Source organism: Acanthisitta chloris, unplaced genomic scaffold, assembly GCF_000695815.1.
Source record: "Acanthisitta chloris isolate BGI_N310 unplaced genomic scaffold, ASM69581v1 scaffold4656, whole genome shotgun sequence".
NCBI classification, from domain to species: domain Eukaryota; kingdom Metazoa; phylum Chordata; class Aves; order Passeriformes; family Acanthisittidae; genus Acanthisitta; species Acanthisitta chloris.
The window spans coordinates 7,960-32,156 of NW_008679614.1; the positions used below are offsets into that span (position 1 = coordinate 7,960).

The 24,197-nt window shown below is 40.6% G+C and overlaps 1 protein-coding gene across 1 annotated transcript; it reads right to left on the reverse strand.

Moving 5' to 3' along the window:
• Nucleotides 1-209: 209 nt before the first annotated feature.
• On the reverse strand, nucleotides 210-22,991 carry ABHD3 (abhydrolase domain containing 3; the record flags this gene model as incomplete). Its single annotated transcript, XM_009077366.1, is given in 8 exon segments — nucleotides 210-796; nucleotides 9,571-9,736; nucleotides 9,821-9,869; nucleotides 10,510-10,683; nucleotides 15,374-15,486; nucleotides 18,390-18,435; nucleotides 20,122-20,304; nucleotides 22,815-22,991. Coding segments are annotated over 8 exon segments (1,087 nt in total), but the record flags the coding sequence as incomplete, so codon positions are not given.
• Between the last annotated feature and the right edge of the window lie 1,206 nt (nucleotides 22,992-24,197).

Sequence of the window (24,197 nt, forward strand, 5' to 3'; positions counted from 1 at the left end):
ATCATGTAAGACAAGTATGGCATTGACACAGTTTAAAAAACAATAACCAGCCCTAAATCTGAACGCTGTCAGGGCAGAACAGCAAAAGCAGGTATCAATCTAATGCTATGGAGTAACATGCTGAAATTTTGACTTATTTGAAGAATTGGTGCTTCTTTTTGTTCCTTCCTTTTTTTTTTCCACGTTTTAAGATTTTCACTATCAGTGCCCTAAGGAATGGGCCAACTTGTACGCTACGTGACAGGATAATATTAGCTATTTTGAGTGTCGCCATTCTAATATTAAAAGCTGTCTAAATTAAGTCTTCTAAATACATACAGGTTTAAATTAAAATCCTGAGGAATTATAATCTCTCTACTTGATAGTTTTGGTTAAGTGCAATTTGATGTATGCAGAATGCTGTTTCATTTAAGGTCATTCTTAGTAAGGCATATTAAAAATAAATATAAAAGTGACAACATAATATTTAGTTTCTTGCTACAAAATCTGAGGCAAAAATAGTTTTGCATGTAGTAATGGACTTTATCCATTTGCTGGCTTACAGGAGTTAAAATTTGTGCACTAAGCTTAACTGCCCTTGTCAGAATGTGTCACTGTGCTATAATAGCGGTCCAAAGCTACATGCTAAAGATTTTATTTCCATGCTCAAACATAGCTTGCACAAACTGCTTGAAGACTCTGTCCATGTAAGTGCACTTCCTTGGCCATATTCCTTCCAGAAAACCGATATGGCCTCCACACGAAGTCAGAACCAAAGCAACGTTTGCATTTTGTTTGGCAGTTTCTACTGGTATAGCTAAAAGGTGGGGAAAAAAGTTTTAAGTTCTTATCCTTCTGTGAAATTCCAGCCATTGAATAATTCTTCTTAAACTTTTCTCACATTATGTACGAATAAATATGCACAACATTAACATATGCTTAAATGTACCACAAGATGTAGAACCGTCGCTCTGTTAAAAGCCATTTCTCTGTTCATCATTAACTCACCATATCTGTGTGGGTTTTTTTTCTGGCTGCTGTGAAAGTTTCAGCTTCATCTTTCTTTCAGCCACGCTGATGGAACAGCACCCATGTTAATGCATACTAAAGATTCGCTATAAATAGTGTAAGTGAAAGGACAATTGAGCCTGTAGTTTTTAACTGGTGTTGCGATATTCAACTTAGAAAAGCTGAGGGACTGGGACTTTAATTGCAGATCCCATTCTTTTTGTAGGAGACTCTAAACACAAAACCTTTAATGTCACAATATGGTTTGGTCTGTAAGATATCCTATCAGCTAATATTACAGATTATCCTGGGTTATCATCATTGTATCTGACTTGCCATACATTTACACCTGCATGTTTCAAGCACACCAATGCAAATACACTGGGTGATGGTTCTTGCCCTAAGCAGCTCATAATCTAATACACAACGTGAACAGGAAGGGCAAAGAACTGCACACGGACACAGAAAGCTGCTCCATGTAGGTTAGTGGTTCTCTAAAGAATAGTGACTGCTAGAACTGATTTAATTTGGAATTTAGATTATTAGACAATATTACCTGGATTTTTCTTTTGCTGGGTTAGTTTTCCTGATCCTGATTAGCTCCCTGATCCAGTTCCCCACGTTAATGCCAGTATATGAAGGGTGGTAGATACAGTCAGATAAGGACTGTGATGAGGTGGCTATTTCAGTGATGGCCTACAGTTAGCTTAAAGTCATCAGTGAATGACACCTGAGATATGCACTGATCTGGAAATGTGCAGGAGGGGAGGCTCCAGTGACTCCTGTTTTGACTATACATAGATGTGTGGCTTAATCAATGCTATCCCCTCGGTTCCCTTTGTGAAGGAAAATAAAGGTCAGTTAGTGCAGACTGACAACAGAGAAAGCATATGACTTTACGAATGGTGTTTTGGCTTGATGACCCTATTATCATATGAACTCATTGACACAGCAGTGGAGCTTTATATCAAAAGTGCAAACACCACAGATCCATAAAAATTAAGTTATTTAAGCAAATTCCCATGGAGTTTTAGGTATGCTAAATATATTCCTAAACAAGCAGAAATCTCAATACAATTCAGTAAAGAATGCCTTTCAAAGTTCCAATTTTCAGGTAATAAACTTTGTGAAAGGGAAAAATAAAAATCATACAGATTTTTTGATTATTCAGGATTGACAGAAAAGGCAACAGCAAAAGATAAAAGCTTTGTCCAGAAAGAAGAGAGTAGCAGGAGTTTCACACTATTGCCTAAAAAAGGTTGTGACTCCACAAGAAAATAAATCTGATTTTGAGTCATACTGCCGAAGAAAAAATGCCTTGGCACTACAACAGCAGCAAGTAATGCTGCACTTGGCAGTACAAAACAGCAAGTAATTTACAAGATTTCTATTGCTTCCTCATTTATTTTAAAGTATTTTTGAAGTGAGGTTTTTAATCAGGCTCAGTTTGGGGGTGGTTCAGTTGTCCACATCCCTTTCTGACTGCACTTCCTTCAGAGACACCCCCCACTCACTCCTATTTCTAGGAGTCTGTTCCTTTACCCCTTCACGCATTTGCTATCTCAAAGGTCATTATCCTTGAATAATCATTATCCCTGCATATTACTGCCTTGTTTATAGACATGTTCCTTACTCTCATTTGGATGTTGGCAGGCTCATTGCTTTGTGTTCAGCTGCCAATTTGCCTTTATTTTCAACAACTAGAGGAAGAGCACAGTAACTCCTTCCTTAGCTGAAAAAGGACCCCCAGCCAGAGTAAGTCACACGAGAACCTGAATGCAATGACTGTGGTGAACAGATGCGCAACTTAAAATAGATCAGGGCAGAAGCACTGGACCTGTAGAGTCAGGGGAGCAGTCTGTGCCTCAGAGGTCCTTAGAACAGTGCCTGGAATGACATGCTCTGTTCCACTCCGGGGCCTCAGCACAGATGCCAAACCAACCGTCCGTGTAGCAGGGTCAGTGTTTTTTATGAATGTGTGTTACAAGGTTCCTGCCCATAACATAACGTATGTGACCATGCCCTGGAGAGAGCACAGACCGAGCTCCAGAGAGCAATGGGGATTCTCCTGCAGAATAAGTGAGGTTCTTTGCTACTCAGTGCTCTCCATTTAAAAAAAATTCAAAATTGCTCTAAGTAGTTTATGGATTCCAGCATTTCCTAAGTGATTCTGATTCTTTACTAGGTGGAAGAAACCATGCTTCTTACTGTCTCTATAAGAAGTCCTTGACTTTTCCTTTGTTCAGCTGGAAAATTGGAAATACTGTATGCAGTCACCTGGGCCCTTTAAAGCAGTACTGAGGCAAAAGTAAAAAGAAAAGTCAATGGAGTAAAAGGTAGTTTATGGATTCCAGCATTTCCTAAGTGATTCTGATTCTTTACTAGGTGGAAGAAACCATGCTTCTTACTGTCTCTATAAGAAGTCCTTGACTTTTCCTTTGTTCAGCTGGAAAATTGGAAATACTGTATGCAGTCACCTGGGCCCTTTAAAGCAGTACTGAGGCAAAAGTAAAAAGAAAAGTCAATGGAGTAAAAGCCTAGACTGGGGAACAGCACAGGCTGAAAACAAGAGATGCAGAAAACAATGTGTTATTTCTTGCAATCCAACACTTGCATCATTTTCAGACCCAGCAAGCACTTCTCTGGAATTTTGCCTGAGTTAATCTGCTCAGCAATCTCTGATCTGCCTCCCTTGGATTCTGTGGATGAACAAACTACCATGTACAAAGACAGTGGCTACGATTCATGTCAGCTTCTGCCGACTGCATAGGAATTTGCCCACTTATCTGTACCAAGCCATCTGCTCCTCTTCCCTCCAGTAGCGTGTGGGCCATGTTAAACAGAATTCCAACAGAGAAGTGGGGATCAGACACAAACCCCGTTCCTACTTCAAGCAACGAAATCACACTTTCCAGTCATTCTGCAGCTGTCTCCCTGGTCACTGAGGGGACTAATAAATAGACTTCTGGAAAGGGTATGGGGAGGAATACATGAGGAGAGACAGATTTGAACTCCAAGAATCAGAGACAGCATGAGAACTCCATCGATCCTAATGGATTCAGGATCAGCTGCTTCCTGGCCTGGACATACCTCTTCACTAGCTAAGATGGCACAAAAACATGACAGTCATTCACTTTGGTAGACTAGTGTCAAAGAGAAATCCCCTTTCCCAGTAAGAAACTGCTTTGCTGGGGGTGTGGGAGATGATAATACATGTCTCCTCTGCTGTGCCAACTCAGCTGGAAATGCCCTTACAGGCAAAGCTCACTGTGACCTCTACGTATCTGTCATTCAAGGGTTGCCAGTGTAATCATACCTCCCAAATCAATTTGCTCATGGTTAATTATTCATTCCCAAACTGGTTGGCAATGCTGCAGTGGGTGCCATGTGCTGCCTGCCTCCAAACAGCACCAGCAGCTCTCTCCCAGAAGCCTACCAATCCTGCACTTGGATGCTGGTTATCTGCAGTGCCGGGTAAGCTGCAAGCCACACGCAGGTCTTTACAAATGTCATCTTACCCATCCTGAAGTTCTCCCTATTCATTTGTATAACTCCTCCCCAGCAGAGTTTCGTGCTCTGCAGCTTCTCGGGAGAGAACTGAATATGTTGTGTTGCTCTCCAGTGCCAAAATGCAAATGATGCTTGGCAGTAGTGTGGTGCTTTTCTCAAGGCTGTTTCTAGGGACTGTTAGCCATCCAATAAATAAAACCACAGTGCAACAGAGGAAATTCTGCAATGTAAAGGCCAGATGAATGGACCACTGGATGTGATGTACTCTAGGATGCAGGATGGCATGCCAACAGATACCACTGTTCATTTTTGTCCACGTGTAACCTTGCACTTAAGTTTCTACTGGCCAAAATGTGTCCTGCTGTTTGATCCAGCAGGCACAGACCTGTTATTTGTGATCACAGAATCACAGTGTAAATATGTGTATGCAGAATTACTTCATTCAAAATCAATTTGTTGTACATTCTTTGCAAAAAAACGGTATTTTTTAAAAAAGAACAGAAGAAAAACATACTTATGAAGCACCATCAACTAAGGGGAGATCTTGCCACCCTCTACAACTCCCTCAAAGGAGGTTGGAGTCAGGTGGGGGTTGGTCTCTTCTCCCAGGCAACCAGCAGGAGGACAAGAGGGCACAGACTCAAGCTCTGCCAGGGGATGTTTAGATTAGATATTTGGAAGAAATTTTTTACAAAGAGAGTGATCAGGCATTGGAATGGGCTGCCTGGGGAAGTGGTGGATTCACCATCCCTGGAGGTTTTCAAGATGAGACTGGATGTGGCACTTAGTGCCGTGGTCTAGTAACCACAGTAGGGTTGGACATCATGATCTTGGAGGTCTTTTCCAACCTGGTTGATTCTATGATTCTATGAAATCACTGGTCATCACTATGAAGTCATTGCTGCCAGACATTCCATTGTTGAGCTGATTTCTCCCTGTTCCTTAAACTCCTACCCTCTCTGGCCATTCCTTGGCCATTTGGCCTCTCCAGACAACTTCATTCAGCTGTGCTTTTTACATAACAGGATGCAAAATAACACCTAAGAGCAGTTCCTCCAAGTTTGCATTCAGGAGGACATAAAAGGTTCAGAGACTTCAATAAAATAGCTATGTAATTGAGCTTCAGACATGCACTTAATTGTCACAGTGGATCAGGAGCAAGCTGGCATGGTACCTAGCTTCAAGGGCAGGCTTCCAGCTCAGGCATGATGTTCACCACTAGCAGTTAGCTAAGCACTAGCACAGTGAAATTTAAGTCAGATGCCTAATACACTGCTTAAAGTCTCTAAGGAGAAAAATGCCACTTCGGATGAAAAGTTAAATGTGACACTGATTATGAATGCTATCATTCCATCTTCCTGATTTACTTTTCACAGTTAGAAAATAAAAGGGCTTGACTTGGGTTTATTACATATTTCCTGAAGCAATGGCTTGTTTAAATTAGTTATGGCGAAAGAAGTGTCATGCAATGAAGAAAGCATTTGTTTCCATTACTTAGTATTATGCAATATGAGAGCTGCATTCCAGAATTAAAATACAGATACATCAGCTGCCAAGCTCTGTGAACTTTAAACAGCAACATTAAGGAGGGACTCCAAATTGATTGTTTCTTCCTAATACTGGATTGAGATCAAAGGGCACACTTTCACAACATATTCAAAAATAACTGCTGGGAAGTACAAAGCATACCAAAAAGAACATGTGAAGAAATGATCAGGTAGCAAGAAGCAACAAAGACAGCACCTGTACTTTTTAAGGGAAGTGTCTCTCTTTAGGTTCACATTGTGTGGTGACAAAGCAGACTTGGTTTTGTATCTCCCAAGCTCTGTTACAGACAGACGTTCTGGCTTTATGCAGGATATTTAACCACAAAGGAATTCTGGCACGGCTTTCTCCCTGATGAGTTTTCTAGGCCTGTTCCCAGCTCTTGGAAACTACAGCCAGCTACAACAGAGGTGGAAGGTAGCTTAAAACTGGTAGGTATTACTGGGAGAGATGAGGCATGAAATAACCAGTCCACAAAGTCAATAAAAGGCTGGGGTCTGGATGAAAATGAATTCTGTGGCTTTGAATTCATTACATAGTTGTGAGTGGAAACTGTCCCTGGTTACATGCATCCACACACTTTTAAGTCAGAAAAAACAAGCCAGTTGCCAGAATAAAGTCACCTCCAAGAGTAACACCAGCCCTTTATGTCTGCTAACATAGAACAGGCTGCAGAAGTGTCAAGATGAATGAACTCCAGTAACTAATGGCAGCAGACATAAATCCTAGGCTGCTGATCATGGTGCTCTGTCTTGTGCCAGCACAACGGTTCACATTGAGGGTGCACAGCACAAACAAAAAAGGAGCCAAGGATAAGACACACACATAATAGAGTTGTGCCATTAGCTGTAAATCAACATTGTCCTGGTGGCCCTTTTTAAGGTAAACTTGTCACCAAAAGGACAAGGGTTTACAGCTAACAGCATTAACTCTGTGAAGAAAGAATAAATGAATGCCTAACCACCCAAATATTTTCATGGAGAGGGGCTGGTTAGGGTCAGAGTTTAGGAGAGGATGGACGATCATTACAACAGACTCTTAAGACTTCTTGTTTCAAAAGTGCTGGTGCTCTATCTCACTGCCTACGTCACTGCAAGACTTCTAAGGCATTCTCACAATAAGTCTGATACCTAATCTTACACAAGCAACAATCCCACTGTTTACCAAGAGTTGTGTTTCTTTAAAAAACAGCTTCAAAGTGGAGAGGTCTGCTATAGCTGTACACTAGGGAACTCAGTATTTTCACTAGTCAAACTACACAGTCTGTACACAGAACTGTAACGGCTGTAAGAGACCTTGAGATCATCTAGTCCAACCCCCATGCAGGGTTACTTAGAGCAGGTTTCCCAGGGCTGTGTCCAATCAGGTTTTGAGTATCTCCATAGATGGAGACTCCACAGCTTCTCTATGCCAGCATTTGACCACTCTCACAGTAAAAAAAAAAGTGTTTTCTTGTGTTCAGATTGAATTTCATGGGGTCAGGTCAATAGCTGGCTCTTGAGAGCTGGAGGCTGTATTCTAAAATGAAGAGGAGATGGAGTATCTGCACCAGCTTTCATCTAGCTAACAAATCTCCCAATCCCAGTGATAATAGGCTAGAATGGCTCTGTCCCTTCAGGGACAGAGACACACTGTCTGGTTCACCGCTGTTGTTATGTAGCTACTATGCTAACTAGGTAGTTTACTCCTGCCACAGTTACTACTTCACTTTAGAACAGAAGCCACAAATTAAGCTAGAGCTAAACACAGAGGTGAACTCATTGCTCCCTCTCTCATATGCTCTGTGAAAGAAACATGGCACAGTAGATGACCCACCTTGCAGTACCATGGGGAAAGTTATATTCAGACATAGAGTTTAGGATCATGGCCCCATTCATTCTCTTTTCCAGGCCATTATAAGCTTATAAGAGAATGAGCAACTGTCCAGTTTCAAGGAAAAAAAAAATCCCACAGAATCTAGTAAATACAAAGGGCCTAACTCTGTCTCAGAAAGCCCTTGAACTGCAAATTGTTAAAGGGGGATGCAGTATTCTGGAATCATATTGCTGTGTTTACTCAGATCTTATTTTTTTAAGCCTGTGTTTTGGCCCATGGAAGGGACAGCTAGTTTTGTTACTTCAGAGTCAATATTTTTGCCCTCATTGTAGGTGGCTGTCAGTTCTTTATATTGTTCATGCAAAGCATGGATGCTTTTTGTTCAAGAGGAGAAGAAACCAGACTGTCTCTTTCTAATGCACTCTACTGGAGGGGCCCTTTTCTTTCTGTCACATCTGCTTCTAACAGGTCTTCAAACAATAAACAGTAAAGTGTGTGCATGTTTCTGTATGTGTTGTATGTCTGCACACAGATAAACAGTCCACACACAGAGTGTTTGTGCACACACAGAGTAGTTCACACACTGTGAACTACTTCATTCTCTGCTGCTTGTTCTAATCTGTTTGGCCCGCTCGATTTGGTTTCATGACTCATTCTGCAAGAATCTCACTTCACTTGTGGTGGCAGAAGAAAACTTCCCGGAAATAAATCAAGTGTATCAACTTCATTTTTAAAGGTGACAGGTGTTCACTGCTGAAGACTGTCGTCTCGACTAGCTGTTCATTTTAGTGGTTTTCCTCAACATTAGCTTTTGTTCTCCCTCTCATCTCAGACACTATAACCAATGCACAGACCACAGGAACAACCGTATCTTTTTAGGGTAGTTAGCAACAGGGCTTTGCTCTTCAGAGCAAAAGCAAAATGTTCATAATCATCACGTGTTTGGCAGAAGATAAGAAGAAAATGGAAAGCAGTTTTCAGCCTGTTACTTAGTTGATATTGCTGCTTCATCTTCCAGTTAAGATTCCTATTAATTTCAACGTGCCTCCTTCTAGGAGCTCACTCTGTGTATATCTCTTCCCTTACCCTAGATTTTGGCCTACATGCTGACTTAGATTATTTTTTTTTACTTTTAATTTTCAGGCACTGGAGGTGGCACTGCAATCAACAGCTGAGGATTTCATACCATCTCATACCATACATAAACAGCTCCCAGACATTCTTTGTAGGGACTGGATTAAAGAGTGGCAGTAAAAAAATAGTTGTTTTCACTTGCATTGAAGTCTGAATGCCTGCAACCCAGACATCTGAATCCGAGTTCCTGTATCATAGGCTCTCTTTGTACTTGGTGAATAGAAATGGGTGCTTCCGAGAGGACACTACATCTGGTATTTTCCTTACAGTGAGCTACCTCACACCCTAATTGTGTATATTTCTTTTTTTTGACAGTGAAGATTCCACTAATGGCTAATGAGGCCACCCCGTGTGCTTCTACATTCTGTACTCATCAGGTCTCTCCATCAACAGCTGTTTTATATGTCTTACACTGCAAGTAAACTGCAAGAGTGAGGCATCCCTGGAGGTTTTGATCCTATGTACAAGTAACATTCAAATACACCTCTACACATGGATCTGAGTTCATTCTCAAACCTACGTAGTTTGTCTTAATGACTGCATATACAGACAAATAAAATTTAAAAAGCCTAAACTTACCATGACCTGGTGAGAAAACATCATCCATGGAGTTTAGACATAACACTGGAATTCCTACTGACTTCAGCTTGCGACACGGGCTAGCATCTTCATAGTAATCATCAATAGAACGGTAGCCAAACATGACTGAAGTGAACTGCTTATCAAATTCTCTAACAGTTCTAGCCTGAAGTACAGAATTCAAATAGGGAACTATGTCAGCATTTGGAAAACAGAATCCAGCTAAAGCAGAAGCAACATTTTCACATACCTTCATCACAAGATTCATATCAAATAACTTCTCCAACATTTGTCGATGCCTAAAAAGGAGACAAAAATTGGAGGGCTTGTTTTTTTTGGCTATGTAAACAGATGTAGAAGTCCTCTGCTTTACAGATACATTAATAGAAGTAACTTTCTAACAAGAAGATGCTTGTTTTTAATTTTCTGTGACATTAAAAATCTCTCTGGGATCTGAGAGCACCAGAATTGTTCATTCATATGAAGGCACATCCAGCAGCACAGTAAAAATTGGCAAAGGCCATGCCAAAGGTAAGAGAACTTAGGATTTGGGAATACAAAATACAGCCTAGTTTTATAAAGTAATGGATGGATGAACTACCCTCTTCTGTGCTTTTGCAGTCAACACTGATTAAAAAGTATGAGTATATATAGATATATATTCACGTGCATGTCTAAAAATTTAAAAAATCCATTTACTTCATCCATAAATATAGAAGCACATTGTGCTGAGTCCCTTGAGCAGATAAATTTAGTCACACTGATGACAAATTTTCTTGCAAAGATCCTTTTGATTTCAAATCTTACTGAAGAACACACACAGCACAGCTATGCAAAGTGTCGTTACAGCATTAACTTTGTCAATATAATAATTACACCTGCTATAGACCTCATGCTAACATCCTTACACCTTGCTAAATAGTTCAGAAGGCAACTCACCTGCTGATAGAGGATTGTAGACAAGTGGTCAAGTAATAGTTGAAAAGAAGCCAGTTTAGTGGCTTCTCCAGTGATGCTACAGATTCAAAAACATTCCAACCCGCACAGAAAATTGCAGCTGCCATTAAAGGAGTGTCTCTGCCAGTTTTGCCCAGGTAATTTAAAAGAAGCATACTACAAACAGAAATGAAAAACAGAAACACATATACTAGCAAATTGTTTGCTTCAATTTATAGTAAATATAACAGTCAGCCACTTTTTTGTCTGTTTTTCAACATTTTCTTGTATCAGCCCTACAGTTGTGCCTAATACACTAAAAGGTAGTCATGTAATCAACATATGACTCATGATGTTTACTTTCTCTCCCTACTATCAGAGAGGAACTGGGTGCACTGCGTAGGGTGTGGGTAGGAGTGCATTTAGAAATAGAGAAGTACTAGTCTTATTTATATCAGTAAAAGGCAGTAAAAGGGAGGAAAAGGTCAAGTAAGCGATTCTTACTCATAGAAAATGTATTACCAAGTTCTTAGTAAGTTTTACCATTACACAAGCTCTTGGTCTTCCTGATCTGATAAACCTGATCAGTGTGCCTGACAAATGGAAGCTGCCCCTAGCATACCTGCCTCACTGTGAAGAAGTCTTCTGAGTTGAAGTTACCTCACCTCACACATATGAGAGAACACAACTGTTCTCTAACACAAAGTATGTAAAGAATGAAGTGCTGGATAATAAATAAAATTAGGGAAACAAAATTATGATCCAAATAAATGGCTTAAGTCTTGTCTTTCTGACCAATTGCACCTTACAGTCACTACTGCTAATGTACACGAGCTGGAAAAGGGGGGAGTTCACAAGTATCTGACCCTTCAAAGGTAGAAAAAATAAAATAGGAAGAGAGTAAAATAAAAATGCTAACAGAGAAGCTCTAAGTCTTACCTTACTGCCTGAGACCCCAAAGTTTACAACCAGCATTTTAATACCAAGCCTTTAACACAAAACATGGTAATTAATTATTAACATTAACACAGCTCTGTGGACCACCAACACTCTGTACCTTAGCTTCATCTACCGTACCTCAGGATACACCAATCTTTAGTAAAGACATCATGAACCAACCTGCTATCACAGAGTCTTTATCCCTGTGCACTACCAACCAGATCACAGGACAGTAGTCTAACAAACCATTAAAAAAAAGCTGTGGTAGTAGAAGACACTTCTCTAACAGAGTTCACAGAGTATATGTGGTGGAGAGAAGGTTTGGGAATCTCTGTGTTTGAAAATAAAGTCCCTTTCCAAAACAATACATACTGAAGATCAGTAGAACAAGTGGACTTTCATTTACATGCCCATGAAGTGAATGTTTATTTTAATTCTTCACTGGGCACTTCTGTCCTATATAGATTAGCTGGCTACTCAGAAACTTCTGAAAAGGATAATAAAAACTACTGTAAGATTAAGACAAGTGGATAATTTTCACAGTATGTCCCCAGTGAGAATTTTGTTCCTGTTTAATTTTCAACATGCAAGTGCTCCAATTATTCTGAAGCATGGAAACAGTTCTCATGCGGACAACTAGAGACTCTTCTAGTTTTCTGTACATTTCAGTACCTGCTTTCTGGTTTTGGTTCAGGATTTCAAAAACATACTGGGGGAGAAAGGTGGAACCCCTTGCCTAAAACTGCCCAGTGGTGGTGGTGAGGTATGGACCAGGAACACAACACAGATCCCCTGTGCCATGCTAACACACTTTGCCACTATTTAGGATACCATAACTAGGTTAAGCCAAGGTCAGAAATGACACTAAGGACTCCTTTGAACCAGTCACAGAACATCCAGCTTCTACAGCACCTTCAGCCCTCCATAAACATCAGGCCCAGGGAACTGTAACCATCCTGCATCAACTACTGCAGCAAGGCACAAAAAGACCAGATTTCTGGGGAGCAATGAGGACAACCTTTTGATATACAATCAAGGACCCAAACAAGGAAACTGTCCTATGGATCTCCTGCTCACATGTAAGGTACAAAAAAGCGCAGAACAGTCTTGGCCACTGAGATTATTCGATGGTGGATTTTTAAGCTCAAAAGTAAGTGGTGAAGGTAAGCAACAGAGTAACAATACTGGAGTGAGTTGCCTTTCATTTCATCAGGGACCTGGTTGGCAGGATCCCATATGAGATGGCCCTGATGGCAAAAGGAGTCTGAGAGACCTGTTTAAGGATAACTGAACGTAAAGCACGAACATGGTACATCCTGATGTGCAGGAAATTGAGCAAGAGTAGCAAAAGACCACATGGAGGAAAAACCCCTCCTGAATGATTTCAAGGAGAAGTATCCTTAAGGTGAAAGGGAGGTGGTCTGCTTGGGAGACAGTCATTGCCCAAGCATGCAGGGATACAGTTAGGAAAACTAAAGTTCAGCTGGAGCTGGAAAGAGCAAGGGATATGCAGGACAACAAGAGAAAGGTCTCTTCAACAAGAAAGGCTTCTGTAATTATTTTGGTACAAAAAAAGGCAACAAGCAACTTCCACTTCTTTCCCCTCATCAGTGAAGCTGGTCATCTTATCATAGAAGGCAATCAGATCACTTAGGAGTGCTTTGCCCTGCATGAATACTGTCACCTTCTTATCCTTCATATGCTTGGAAATAGCTCCCAGAGGATCTTCCCAAAGAACTGAAGTTAGGCTGACCAGCATTTTTCCCCTCTTGGGACCACTACTCAATAGAGCAGGGAACTTAGTGACTAAAGATTTGTAAAGAAAAGCAAAGGCTACATGTCTTCCCTGCCTTTACTGCTCAGGTCAGTTCTCAGGACCTAATAGGTCCCTGTGCCTAGTGACCAAGTATGGAAGAATGGCACGAGAAGACGAAGTTAGGGCTCAGATTATGCAAACTGGGCACAGACATGTCAACAGACCAGGTGAGGTGCACCAAAGCTTCAAGGTTGTTATGAAACCGCTGTCTATCACTTTTGAAAGGTTGTGGCAACTGTGGGATATTTCTGATGCCTGGAAAACACAAGCACCCACCTACAAGGACTGCAAGGAGGAGAGGGAAATACAAGCTGCACTGCCTAACCTCAGCACTTTGGGAGTACCCACCGGAAGGCATTTCCAAGCATGTAACAGTAAAGAAGGCGACTGATAACAGCCAGCATGCATTTACCAAGGACAAAACATGCCTGAGCAAACTGACTGCTTGTCATGATGAGCTCATTGCCTTCACTGATTATGGGAAAGGAGTGGATGTTGCTTATTCTGACTTTAGCAAGGCATCTGACAGTCTCCATGGTCTCCATGTAGCCAAACTGGAGGAACATGGTCTGAATAGGTGACCTGCAATGTGCATGAAAAGCTGACTAGACCACTAGGCTCAGGGAGTTGAGTTCAGGAACTTGAAGTACAACTGTAGTGGTTGGACCAGGTATTAGTAGTGTTCCTCAGGGGGCAATAATAGGGCCAATACTGTCTCTTCATTAACTGGATGATGAGATGGAATGCACCCTTATGAAGCCTGCAGGTCAGACTGTGGGGAGTTTGAACTGGAAGACAGAGCTGGCATTCTGAGGGACCTCAACAGGCTGGAAAAATGGATTGGCAGAAACCTCATGAAGTTCAACAAAGGCAAAATCAAATCCAGCACCTAGGACAGACTAATGAGCGGATTGAGAGCAGCTGAAAAAGACGTGGGCAAACAGAACGTGACTCAGTGATGCACTCTTGCAGCTATGAAGACAACTAACGACATGCTGTACTTTTGTTAGGAGGAGCTAAACAAGCAGGATTAGGAAAATTATTATTTCCCTGTATTTGACACTTACGAGATTGTATTTGGAGTACTGTGCCCAATTGTGGGTTTCCCAGCAAGACAGACACAGATATACTGGAGAGATTTATACGTCTTCATACTTGAAGACACTGGCAAAATGCCAAAACATGAATGGAAAAGGATTGGCCTGATTTAAAAGCTTTCAAGTTAATTATTTATTTGATTATCAATACTATATTGCTTGAACAAATATGTATTTGTCCCAAAGCTCCTACAAGTCATTAGCGGATTAATGTCAATATACTAGGCTGCATCTGCCCATCCTCCATAAAATTTATCAGAGAGAAGGGAAGTTTCAGGAAGTTACCACTGTGTCTGCAGTCCTTCTAATGAAAATTCTTCTCCCCTGTGATTTTTGTTGAAGAGGCTGCCTGAACATTCTCCTAGATTCTAGCAGTGTTTTTTCCCTAAGAAGCTGTGCTGTCGTTGTCTGTTCTAGCTGTGCTTTCTGGAGAGAAGCCAGGACACAGCAAGTCTTAACACCACATGCTCTATCAACCCATGCGGGTTTCAACAACAGTACTACTTCTTGCTTCTCAGCCAGACAGAGCAGATACCCACACCTCTTCCAGCCTAACCTACCCACACACTGCAGAACCCAAACAGACTGAAGACAAATCTTGTCATTTCCACAGGTTGCTAAGAATATGTATTATATATATTCTAATATATTCCAATATATATTAGAATATATTAGCTTTAGTTCTATTTTTACCCCTATGTTCCAAAGACAGCCTCCACAGTTTCCAAAGATTGTATGCCTACCTGTTCGGCTGTCAATCTGTCAGTTTCCCGTCTTTCTCCACCCCTTTCAACTTTTGAATGTTGGCCAATTTCGACCTTCCCTGACACAGAGCTAAAAGCCTCAAAGATATGAAGTTTCTAAGTCTTCTGCGTATTGACTGTTGGAGGCAGACCTAAGTTAGTTGCAGTTCAGTAAGTAATGCAAGCATTGCAGAATAGTAATTTACAACTGGGCTACAAGAGTCTTATTTCACAATAAGAGTTATGCCGAGACTAGTGTTACATAGCCTTACCCTCCCATAGAAACACCTGCTGCCATGAATGGAGCTGAGGGGTGCAAGCTGTGTACATGATGAATAACGGCCTCTAAATCCTCTGTGTTAGCTGCACAGTAAGTCCTTGGTGTCTGTAAGGAGTCAGAGGGGAAAAAATGCCAACATAAGCTTTTGTATTATCCTTTAAGGACAAAGCAAACTGAACAGTGGATCATTTATATAACAAGATAAATTTAGCATTTATCATGAAGCTGCACTAAATGGCAAATATAAAGCCAGAGTGTTTCATGAGGAAGTGGAGGAAGGAATTACACTTGTTAGCATTACAAAATAAACCAAGTGACAGATATCTTCAGTATCTGCAACTTCCAGGTCAATAGACAAAATCTGAGCAGAAAGCAACGAGGTAAACGAGATAGAATTAGATCAGAACTAGATAGGCACTGATATTTTTAAAATACCCTGAGGAAATGGAAACATATCCTACAGGCTGTGATTTGCAGAAAAGGAAGTTATAATGACAATTTTACCATCATCACCCACATTCAAATGCAAAAGTAAGTATTAGATTTCAAATTCTCTCAGCTAGAATTTGAAAAGTAACCAATATTTAGATTCTACATACAATACGAACAAATAAATAGATAAATAAATTCCCCAGTGCTGTTTACCTAATTTAGTAAATTATTCTGTTAACTAAAGCAATGAAACACATAGATTATCCTTTCTTTATCTGTCCTTAGCATCTCTTTAGATCTTGAATTGAGACTTGGAATGACTTCCACTGGCATCAATGAGATTTGGGTAACCCCTTCCCTGCCACTGAAGAACTAGCACAGCTTTTGAGCCTCACCTGCACAGACACCCAGAATAGGCCACAATCTAGGGGACTATCTGGAGCAGTGTAAGGGGGGGAGACAAGTACTTTTAGGGACAAGGAGAATCACAATAAAATAAGGGGTTTTTTTCTAATGGTGTTGTCCAGATTTCCTCTACAGCAAAAGAAAGCTTTTAACATCAGAGTTGCTACTAACGTGTTAGTGACCTTGACTGAACTATAGGTATTGACTGACCTGCCAAAATTCAGTATAAACATTAAAATTATATATAAAAATATGTAATGATAATGGAACTTCTTTGCTGCCTGAAGCAACAATGCATTTCAAGGGCATTTTTAAACTTGCTTTCAGTTAAACAGCCTGGCTATTTGTAGGGGATTTTAACAAGTCTATTTAGATAAGACCAATTACTTAAAATATATTCAACAAGAATATTGAAGTGCTGAAGTCAAAGATTAAAATAATGGAAAGGAAAGCTAAATCTGGATAATTAAATCTGAACACAGTTTTAATTTTCATTTATGCTGCATTTCCAGTTCTCATTCACGTGAGATGAGAACACTCTTTGCTGTTTTACACCCCATTAATTACAAACAGTGTGAATGTGTTTTATTTTAATTAAATTGTCAAGTTTACAAGGGAAAATAAATTAGTTTTGGTAACTAGGGTCTAATGTATTCTAAGTGAAAGTGTATTTAATTAAAAGTTCATAAAACTAGAGAGATATCTTGCATTTTAACTTCAGTTAATTCCTGACAGTTTAACATCCATCCATCCATCCATCTATCTATCTATCTATCTTACTCACTACACAAAGATATTTCAAAACACCATCTTAGCTCACATTGGCTGTGGTCAATCTAAAATCTGATTGTGGCAGATTGAGGCATGGACCCCGATCTGATAAATACACAGTAACTTTCAATAACCAATGAGAACATTCTTTAAATAACTATTATTTAGTATAAGTTTGAATCCCTCTTTAAAAGAGACTAGAAAAAGAACTGCTGACACAACTAATTTCTACTGTGGTGCTTAACTGTGCTTCAAACTCATTAACTAGGGATTTCATATTAAAATGTAGAAACCCCTTTGCAGAAAATGTGGTAATTTCAGCTGTTTTTCTCTGCTGCAAGATTTTACAAAGCTTAAAGATGTAAATCCGATTACAGTAAAATACAAACAATGCATCCAAACAAGAGATCTTTTCTCTTAATGGTTCAGAAATTCATCAATAAGGACTTTGTGAGTCACAAAACTGCTTTGTAGGTCCATCACCAAAAGTATGCAGAAAACTACTCTTAACGTGGCAATATTTGCATTGAAATGCTTTATCTGATTATGGGAAAACATTTCTGAGCTTTTTAAAGTTCGAAACCAGGGGATTAAAAAATGCAAAACAATACCTAGTATTATGCACATTCATTCCAGCTGCAGAACTGTCAACGCATAGGAAGAAACAAAGCTTATTCAGCAATATTTCATCATGCCTTGTCCCTAGCTGCAGAAAACATTCAGCTGCAAGACTTTTTCATCTGAGGAATGGCTAGTTATTTCTAAGCAAACATTATATGTCTGTCCTAAAGACAAAAAAAAAAATTTGCCTTCTGTAGGTGAATTTGTGTCAGAATTGCTGAGAAAAATACAAGAACACATTTCACTTCTAGGATGTGACTATCCATATAAATCTGGCTCATTAATTCATTAACACATAATATGGAGCATTTTTAACGGCACAACTTTTTACCCATATCAAAATCTATTTTAAACTCATAATGGCAACTGGGAAAGTAATTACAATTGCTTATATTTGGATTTGTGTATTAAAACAAAGGGAAAATTGTACTGATTGAACAGAATTTCTTGGATATGTACATCTTAGATACTGTAGCATTTTGGGGGGAAAAAAAGTGTAAGGACTGCTCATTTTAATGTTACAGATATCAATAATGGAAAATGTTTCCTAAAATGCAATGTTCAGAAAAATTGTGTGTTGACCAGCTGACCTCTTTGAGTTTTAAAATAAGCAATGAGTATTGGCACAATTGATCTAGCAGACAGAGGATTCCCTTCTCTTCATTTTCAGCACATGCTGTGAGTTTCTCTCATTCAACTCCAGCCAAACAAATAAACATGAATGATTCCACATACACCACCTTGAAGTGACAGATGTTTATCTTAGAAGTCATCCTTACCAAAAGTTCCTCACCAGCAATTCCCCGGTTGTTAAACACCACGCATCTAAAAATTGAGACAGTGAATTCAATTATACACATTGTTCATGAACTTGAACACACACACAAAGAAAATGCATAAAGAAAAACGATCCAGTTCTATGAATAAATTGGCACATAAATATTGACAGATCTAGAGATCATAGAGCCTGACCTGGGTAGAACAAGCTTTATAGCAAAATGGAGTTCACTGAAGTCAGTGGGACTCTACAGGAGCTCCATGATTTGCTGGTCAAGGTCAGATTGCATGATGAGAACCCCAGGGTTTACCTGAAGATGGTACAGACATGTCCTGCCTGCACTCTGCCATAAGCTCTGCCAGTGCTGGGCTGAGCCTACAGCTGTGTGCTGAAAAAGGACGTCAGAGATCCATGCACAGACATCCTCCAAAGCTTCATAATTGCATTAAACTGCAAGAAATGAGCCAAATTGAAATTATAATGACAGCTGCATCTAAGCTGCAGGTTCTTGGAGATGGGATTTTTTTTTTTGTCTGGCACAGCAGAAGTTTCTGTTCTATGTCAGTGGGAGCCTCTGAATCTTCTAGCAGTATTAGCACAATTTAAAGATCTATACTTTCTTAATAAATCTTATTTTTCTATTACTCTTCAACCATCTCACTGTAATAATTTTGTTAAATAATATGTACATATTTTATATGGGTTGAAGGCATGAAAAATTACTTATCTAGGTATTTTTCTTATATGTTGCAGTTTAAAAACTAAATTATAGCACTCTGTTCAAATCTGACCTAAAGCTCTCCCTATAAATGCTATACCTTCTCTTAGGTGACCAAATGCAGACATTGCTTTCAGGAATACTTGAAAAATTATAGCAAAAAGTTGATGATTTGAGGGCTTTCCTCTGATGTTTTTTACTGGTACATGTTAAAGTGATTTTAAAAGTACTTTGGACCATTAAAGTGCTACTTTACTTTCATAATTTAGTAAAGCAGTTAGCCAAACCTCCAAACAGAGAAGAGAGACAGACATGTAGATAAAAGCTCATGTATACACATTTGAAGCACTTATTATAGTCAGTACCAGAAGCCAATCTGCAAAGACAAAATGTAATATTCCAAATACAGGTCCTGGAACAATGACAACTTATTCTAAAGCACAGCAGCAGCAATATGATTACGTAAAGGAGTCTACTCATCAACTAATCCACTTATTTTACCCAACTCTGAACAGAACAAAACTAAATTCTGCAGTGACAGTTAAGGGGTGACAGATCTCCTCCTCAAACATCACCACTAAGAGTAGGCTAGGTCTCCTTTCTGCACCCAGGAATTTGAGGCTGCTGAATCAAGCAATTTTGGCATTCAGAAGCTGACCTCCTCCAAGGCCTGCTGCCAGCAACCCATCCACAGAAGTCTTCTTGGAGCTGAATACAAACCCCTTCTCTAGAAAGTGTAAAGGCTGATATCATAATTTAAGAATCAGCAGCAAAGGCCTCTGCTGACTTAGCTTGTTTTCACTGCGATCTCGGGGGCACATCTGTAGATATTAAATCAGACCTTCTAAATGTACTGCCTGTTACATAATTCCACTATCATTATTATTACTAATAATACTTTCTTACATAAACCAATGTATTTAGATCTCATTTGCTTTGGCAAGGCATCTTATACATCCATATACTTATATCTGATCTTATTAGAAGAAGCAAAATACTAGCAATAAAACAGCACCTATATCCGAGCGTTTCACTTTGACGGATCATGTGAAGAATGTAGGATTCCTTGCTGGTTCCTGTCAGTCCAGGCAATAACAGGACGGTGGGTCTTGTGCTGGCATCCGGATAGTATAAGCTGTCATTATTATCAAACCAATCCAACGAAATCTGTCCTCCATCTGCTGTTTTAATGAGCTCACTGAAAGGCACATTTCAAGACAACACTGATTAGATTGAAAAATACATGCATGCTATTAAGAGTGCTCACAGTGCACAAATTACCAGGTATGAATTCTGCGGGTTTTGGTATGTTTTAATACTCAAAGTGCCACCTGACTAGGCACGTCTGCATGTTTACCATTCAGAAAGAGTCACACCTACAGCTGACAAGCTTAGAACGCTCAATTTGCGGAATAATTCCCATTCACAGCAAATGAAGACCTGACCTTTCATAAATTGCTGCTGATGTACTGGGAGCTTGTAACTAATGTGATTTCTGGCATTGCCTTCTGTTTTATATATGCTTGTGTACTGCAGATTTCCCTTGGATCACCTGAGAAGCTTTTGATAACACACTGGGCAATGTGATAAACATTTATCACGTCTGTTCTTCATCTTTATCCAAAGCAGCAGAATGTATAAGGGATGTTTTAAACATGCAGAACGCAGACACACACTACTATACCTTTCACCCTGTATCTCCACAAACTTAGCTACAGTGAACTCTTAAACCATGTATCTTAAAAACAGTGCAACAAATATTATATCTGAGGAAGCTAAGCATGTGTTAAACAATGACAAAAAGGCGGTTTGGTGGTTTTTTTTTGGAAACATACAGCATCTTCCCTCTTCCTGGCAATGAAGACATGGCTCAGGGGAGGTGGTGTAGGAACTACCAAAATGTGAGCCTACCTTGCATTTGTTTTTTCATTTGAAAGTCTTGGTAGCAACTACTCCAGATTTTAAAGGTCATCAGCCTCATTGGACTCATTAGCTCAGCTTTGCCCTTTTTCATTAATGGGAAGTAGGTACACTGCTGGTGTGTACTGCCAACACAATCTCAAATGGTGCAAAATAAGCACTGCCCCATGGAACTATGTTTCTTCCCTCACAAACCTTGAAACAGAAGTATACAAGACGGGCTAGAAAAAATGGACATGGCCATACCACTGAAGTGTTTCCTAGTTACACTAAGGGAAGCTGCTAAATGCTAAATCTATTCTACCATGCAAGCAAAGCTGAAACAACTTGTGCTGCATCCAGGTTCCGGCGCAGAAAAGTACTTCTGCTTAGGTCTTGTGCCAAATGCCTCATTTGCCAGACTAAGTCTCATTTCTGTGTGAGAGAGATCAGCTGAGGACAAACAATAAATATAAGGGTTTTTTTCCCTCTTAGAATTTAGGCATCAAAGAACACAACATAAACCCCACAGGTAAAAGTTACTCTGAAAATCCCAGAAGTTCTGTATATTCAAAACAAGGCTGAATGTGGCCACGCTATGGTTAAGGTAGAACATGTTGGTTTATTGGACAGATTGACTGCATGACCTTTGCAAAATTTGGCATTCAAATATTTGATAAGCCAGATAATTGTGCTGCCATCCAGAGGAACCTCAACAGGCTGGAGAAATGGGTTGACAGGAACTTCATGAAGTTCAGTGCAGGGAAGGGTGAAGTCCTGCACCTGGAAAGGAACAACCTCATGTACCAGTACAGCATGAGGCCTGAGCATCTCGAAAGCAGCTTGGCACAAAAGGACCTGAGGGTCCTGGTGGACACAATGCTGAACGTGAGCCAGCAGCACACCCTTGCAGGAAAGCAGGCTAACAGCCTGGAGGCTGTGGAGGCTTAGGAGTGTTGCCAGTGGCTCGAGGGAGGTGATCCTGCCCCTCTGTTGAGAACTGGTGAGGCCACACCTGGAGTACAGTGTCCAGCTTTGGGCTCCCCAGTACAAGGAAGACATACACGGACATACTGGAGCAAGTCCAGCAAACAGCCACAAAGATAATGAAGGACCTGGAGACTATCTACTATGAGTAAAGGCTAGGAGAGCTGGGACTGCTCAGCCTGGAGAAAAAAACGCTCAGTGGGAACTTATCAAAGCATTTACATACCTGAAGGGAGGGTGCAAAGAGGATGGAGCCAGGCTCCTTTCAGTGGTGCCCACTGACAGAACAAGAGGCAATGGGCACAACCTGAAACGCAGGAGGTTCCCTCTGAACATCAGGAAATAGCTTTTCAATGTGAGCGTGACTGAGCACTGGCACAGGTTGCCCAGGGGTGTTGTGCATTCACCATCCTTAGGAAAATCCAAAAGCCATCTGGACATGATCTGGGGCAACTGGCTCTAGGTGACCCTGCTTGAGCAGAGGAGTTGGACAAGGTGACCCCAGAGATCTTTTCTGACCTCATCCACTGTGTAATCCTGTGAACATATAACCACATCAATTCCTATATTGTCACCAATACTTCAGTGCTCCAAAACTCTCTGAGCTAAAATACGGCCTGTTGACAATACTGACCTTCTAAACCTACTGTGTATTGAATCCAGGATGAAGATGGTTGCAAGTCTATGACGGGGTTTTAAAGGTGGGCATAAAGCAAAAAAAATATAGGCACAAACTTGAGCAATGATGGTAGCTGTGACACAGTCAGAGTAAGGTAACAGCTGGTTACCAAATCAGTCACTTCCCTGAACAAAGGCACTTACTTCCTGTACTGTACTTGGGGTCTAGATGTGATAAAGGGACGCAGGAGTGTCTGTACCCGACCTTCCCAGCACCAAATCGTGGGATAGTAAGTTTCCGTCACAACAGGGCAATATTCCTCGAGAAAGCGGCAGAAACGGTCATTGCTGGCCACCAGCTGGGGTTTCTAGGAAGAGAGACTACAGTCAGGCACAGGCAGTCATATAAAACAAACTAAAACACAAGTAACGAAAGAAATGAAAGCTTGTTTAAATCCTCTTCCAGTGAACTGAGTTATTTCATACAATCATTTGCAATGCTTTTTCCTTTCATGGTAAAGAGATAAGTAAATTAAAGCCAAATGAAAGGCCAAAACCCCCAGCTGAAAAGTGAAACCCACTGAACATACTGGATTCTTTACCTATTTCTAATAACATGTTGCTGCAGCTCTGCTTTTACCAGCATTGTATCTTCACTGACAAATCAAAACCACACTGTCTCGGCAGGTGACAAAGATTTTACTGAGTCCATTTCCTTGGACCAGACAGAAATGACACTTAATCCATGCACTTTGACCTGCAGTACCTACTTTAACCTGGTAGGACACTCCTCCTCCCATCTCTGTACTACTGTACTACAGTACACAACTGCATCGATTCCTCATCTCTAATGATGCTGTGCATGCTGAGAATTTCCTTACAGCCTCCATCGGTATACCAATTAACATGGCAAAATCCCTCTACACCAAACATCTCACGTTTTAGCAGCCATATTTCAAAACGCCTGTTTTGCACTGACTGTCCAACATGCAAGCAATAATAGGACAATAACAGATGCCTTGAGGAACACCATTACACATAAACAGCAGTAGCAGCACATCCTCCCTTCTTTTTTCTCCTCTCACCAAAATCAAGTACCCTCTTCTAGATGAAGGGGAAGGCTATGTTCCCAGCGGTTCTCTGAAGCACTGTGGCAACACTCAGGTCCTCAGCAGTCAAAAACCTTTTGATATGCGTATTTGCAGTTGATTACGCATTCAACGAGGAGCTCTCACCACGGGGCCACTTTAGATCTGATCAGCGCTCACCATATCCAAGTCATTTAGGACCGCCTAATTCATCTGTGAAACCACTACCGATGAAGAGATGTACAAGAGCGCCCTGGCACCCTAAACGCTGCTGCCACCGTGGCTCCAGAGGGACTTAAGATGGTACCAAAGGCAAACACAAGGGCAGCAAAACTACTTTACCTGCCAGCAGACCAAAGAGGTCAGGTTTATGTTGTGCAGGGAAGGCTCCTGACTTCCCTTTCCAAACCGTGGCATCTCGCCAAGCTCTCCGCTCGGTACAAGCGCATCGTAGGGACGCCCGAGGCCGGAGCCCCTTCCCCTTCCCCTTCCCCTTCCC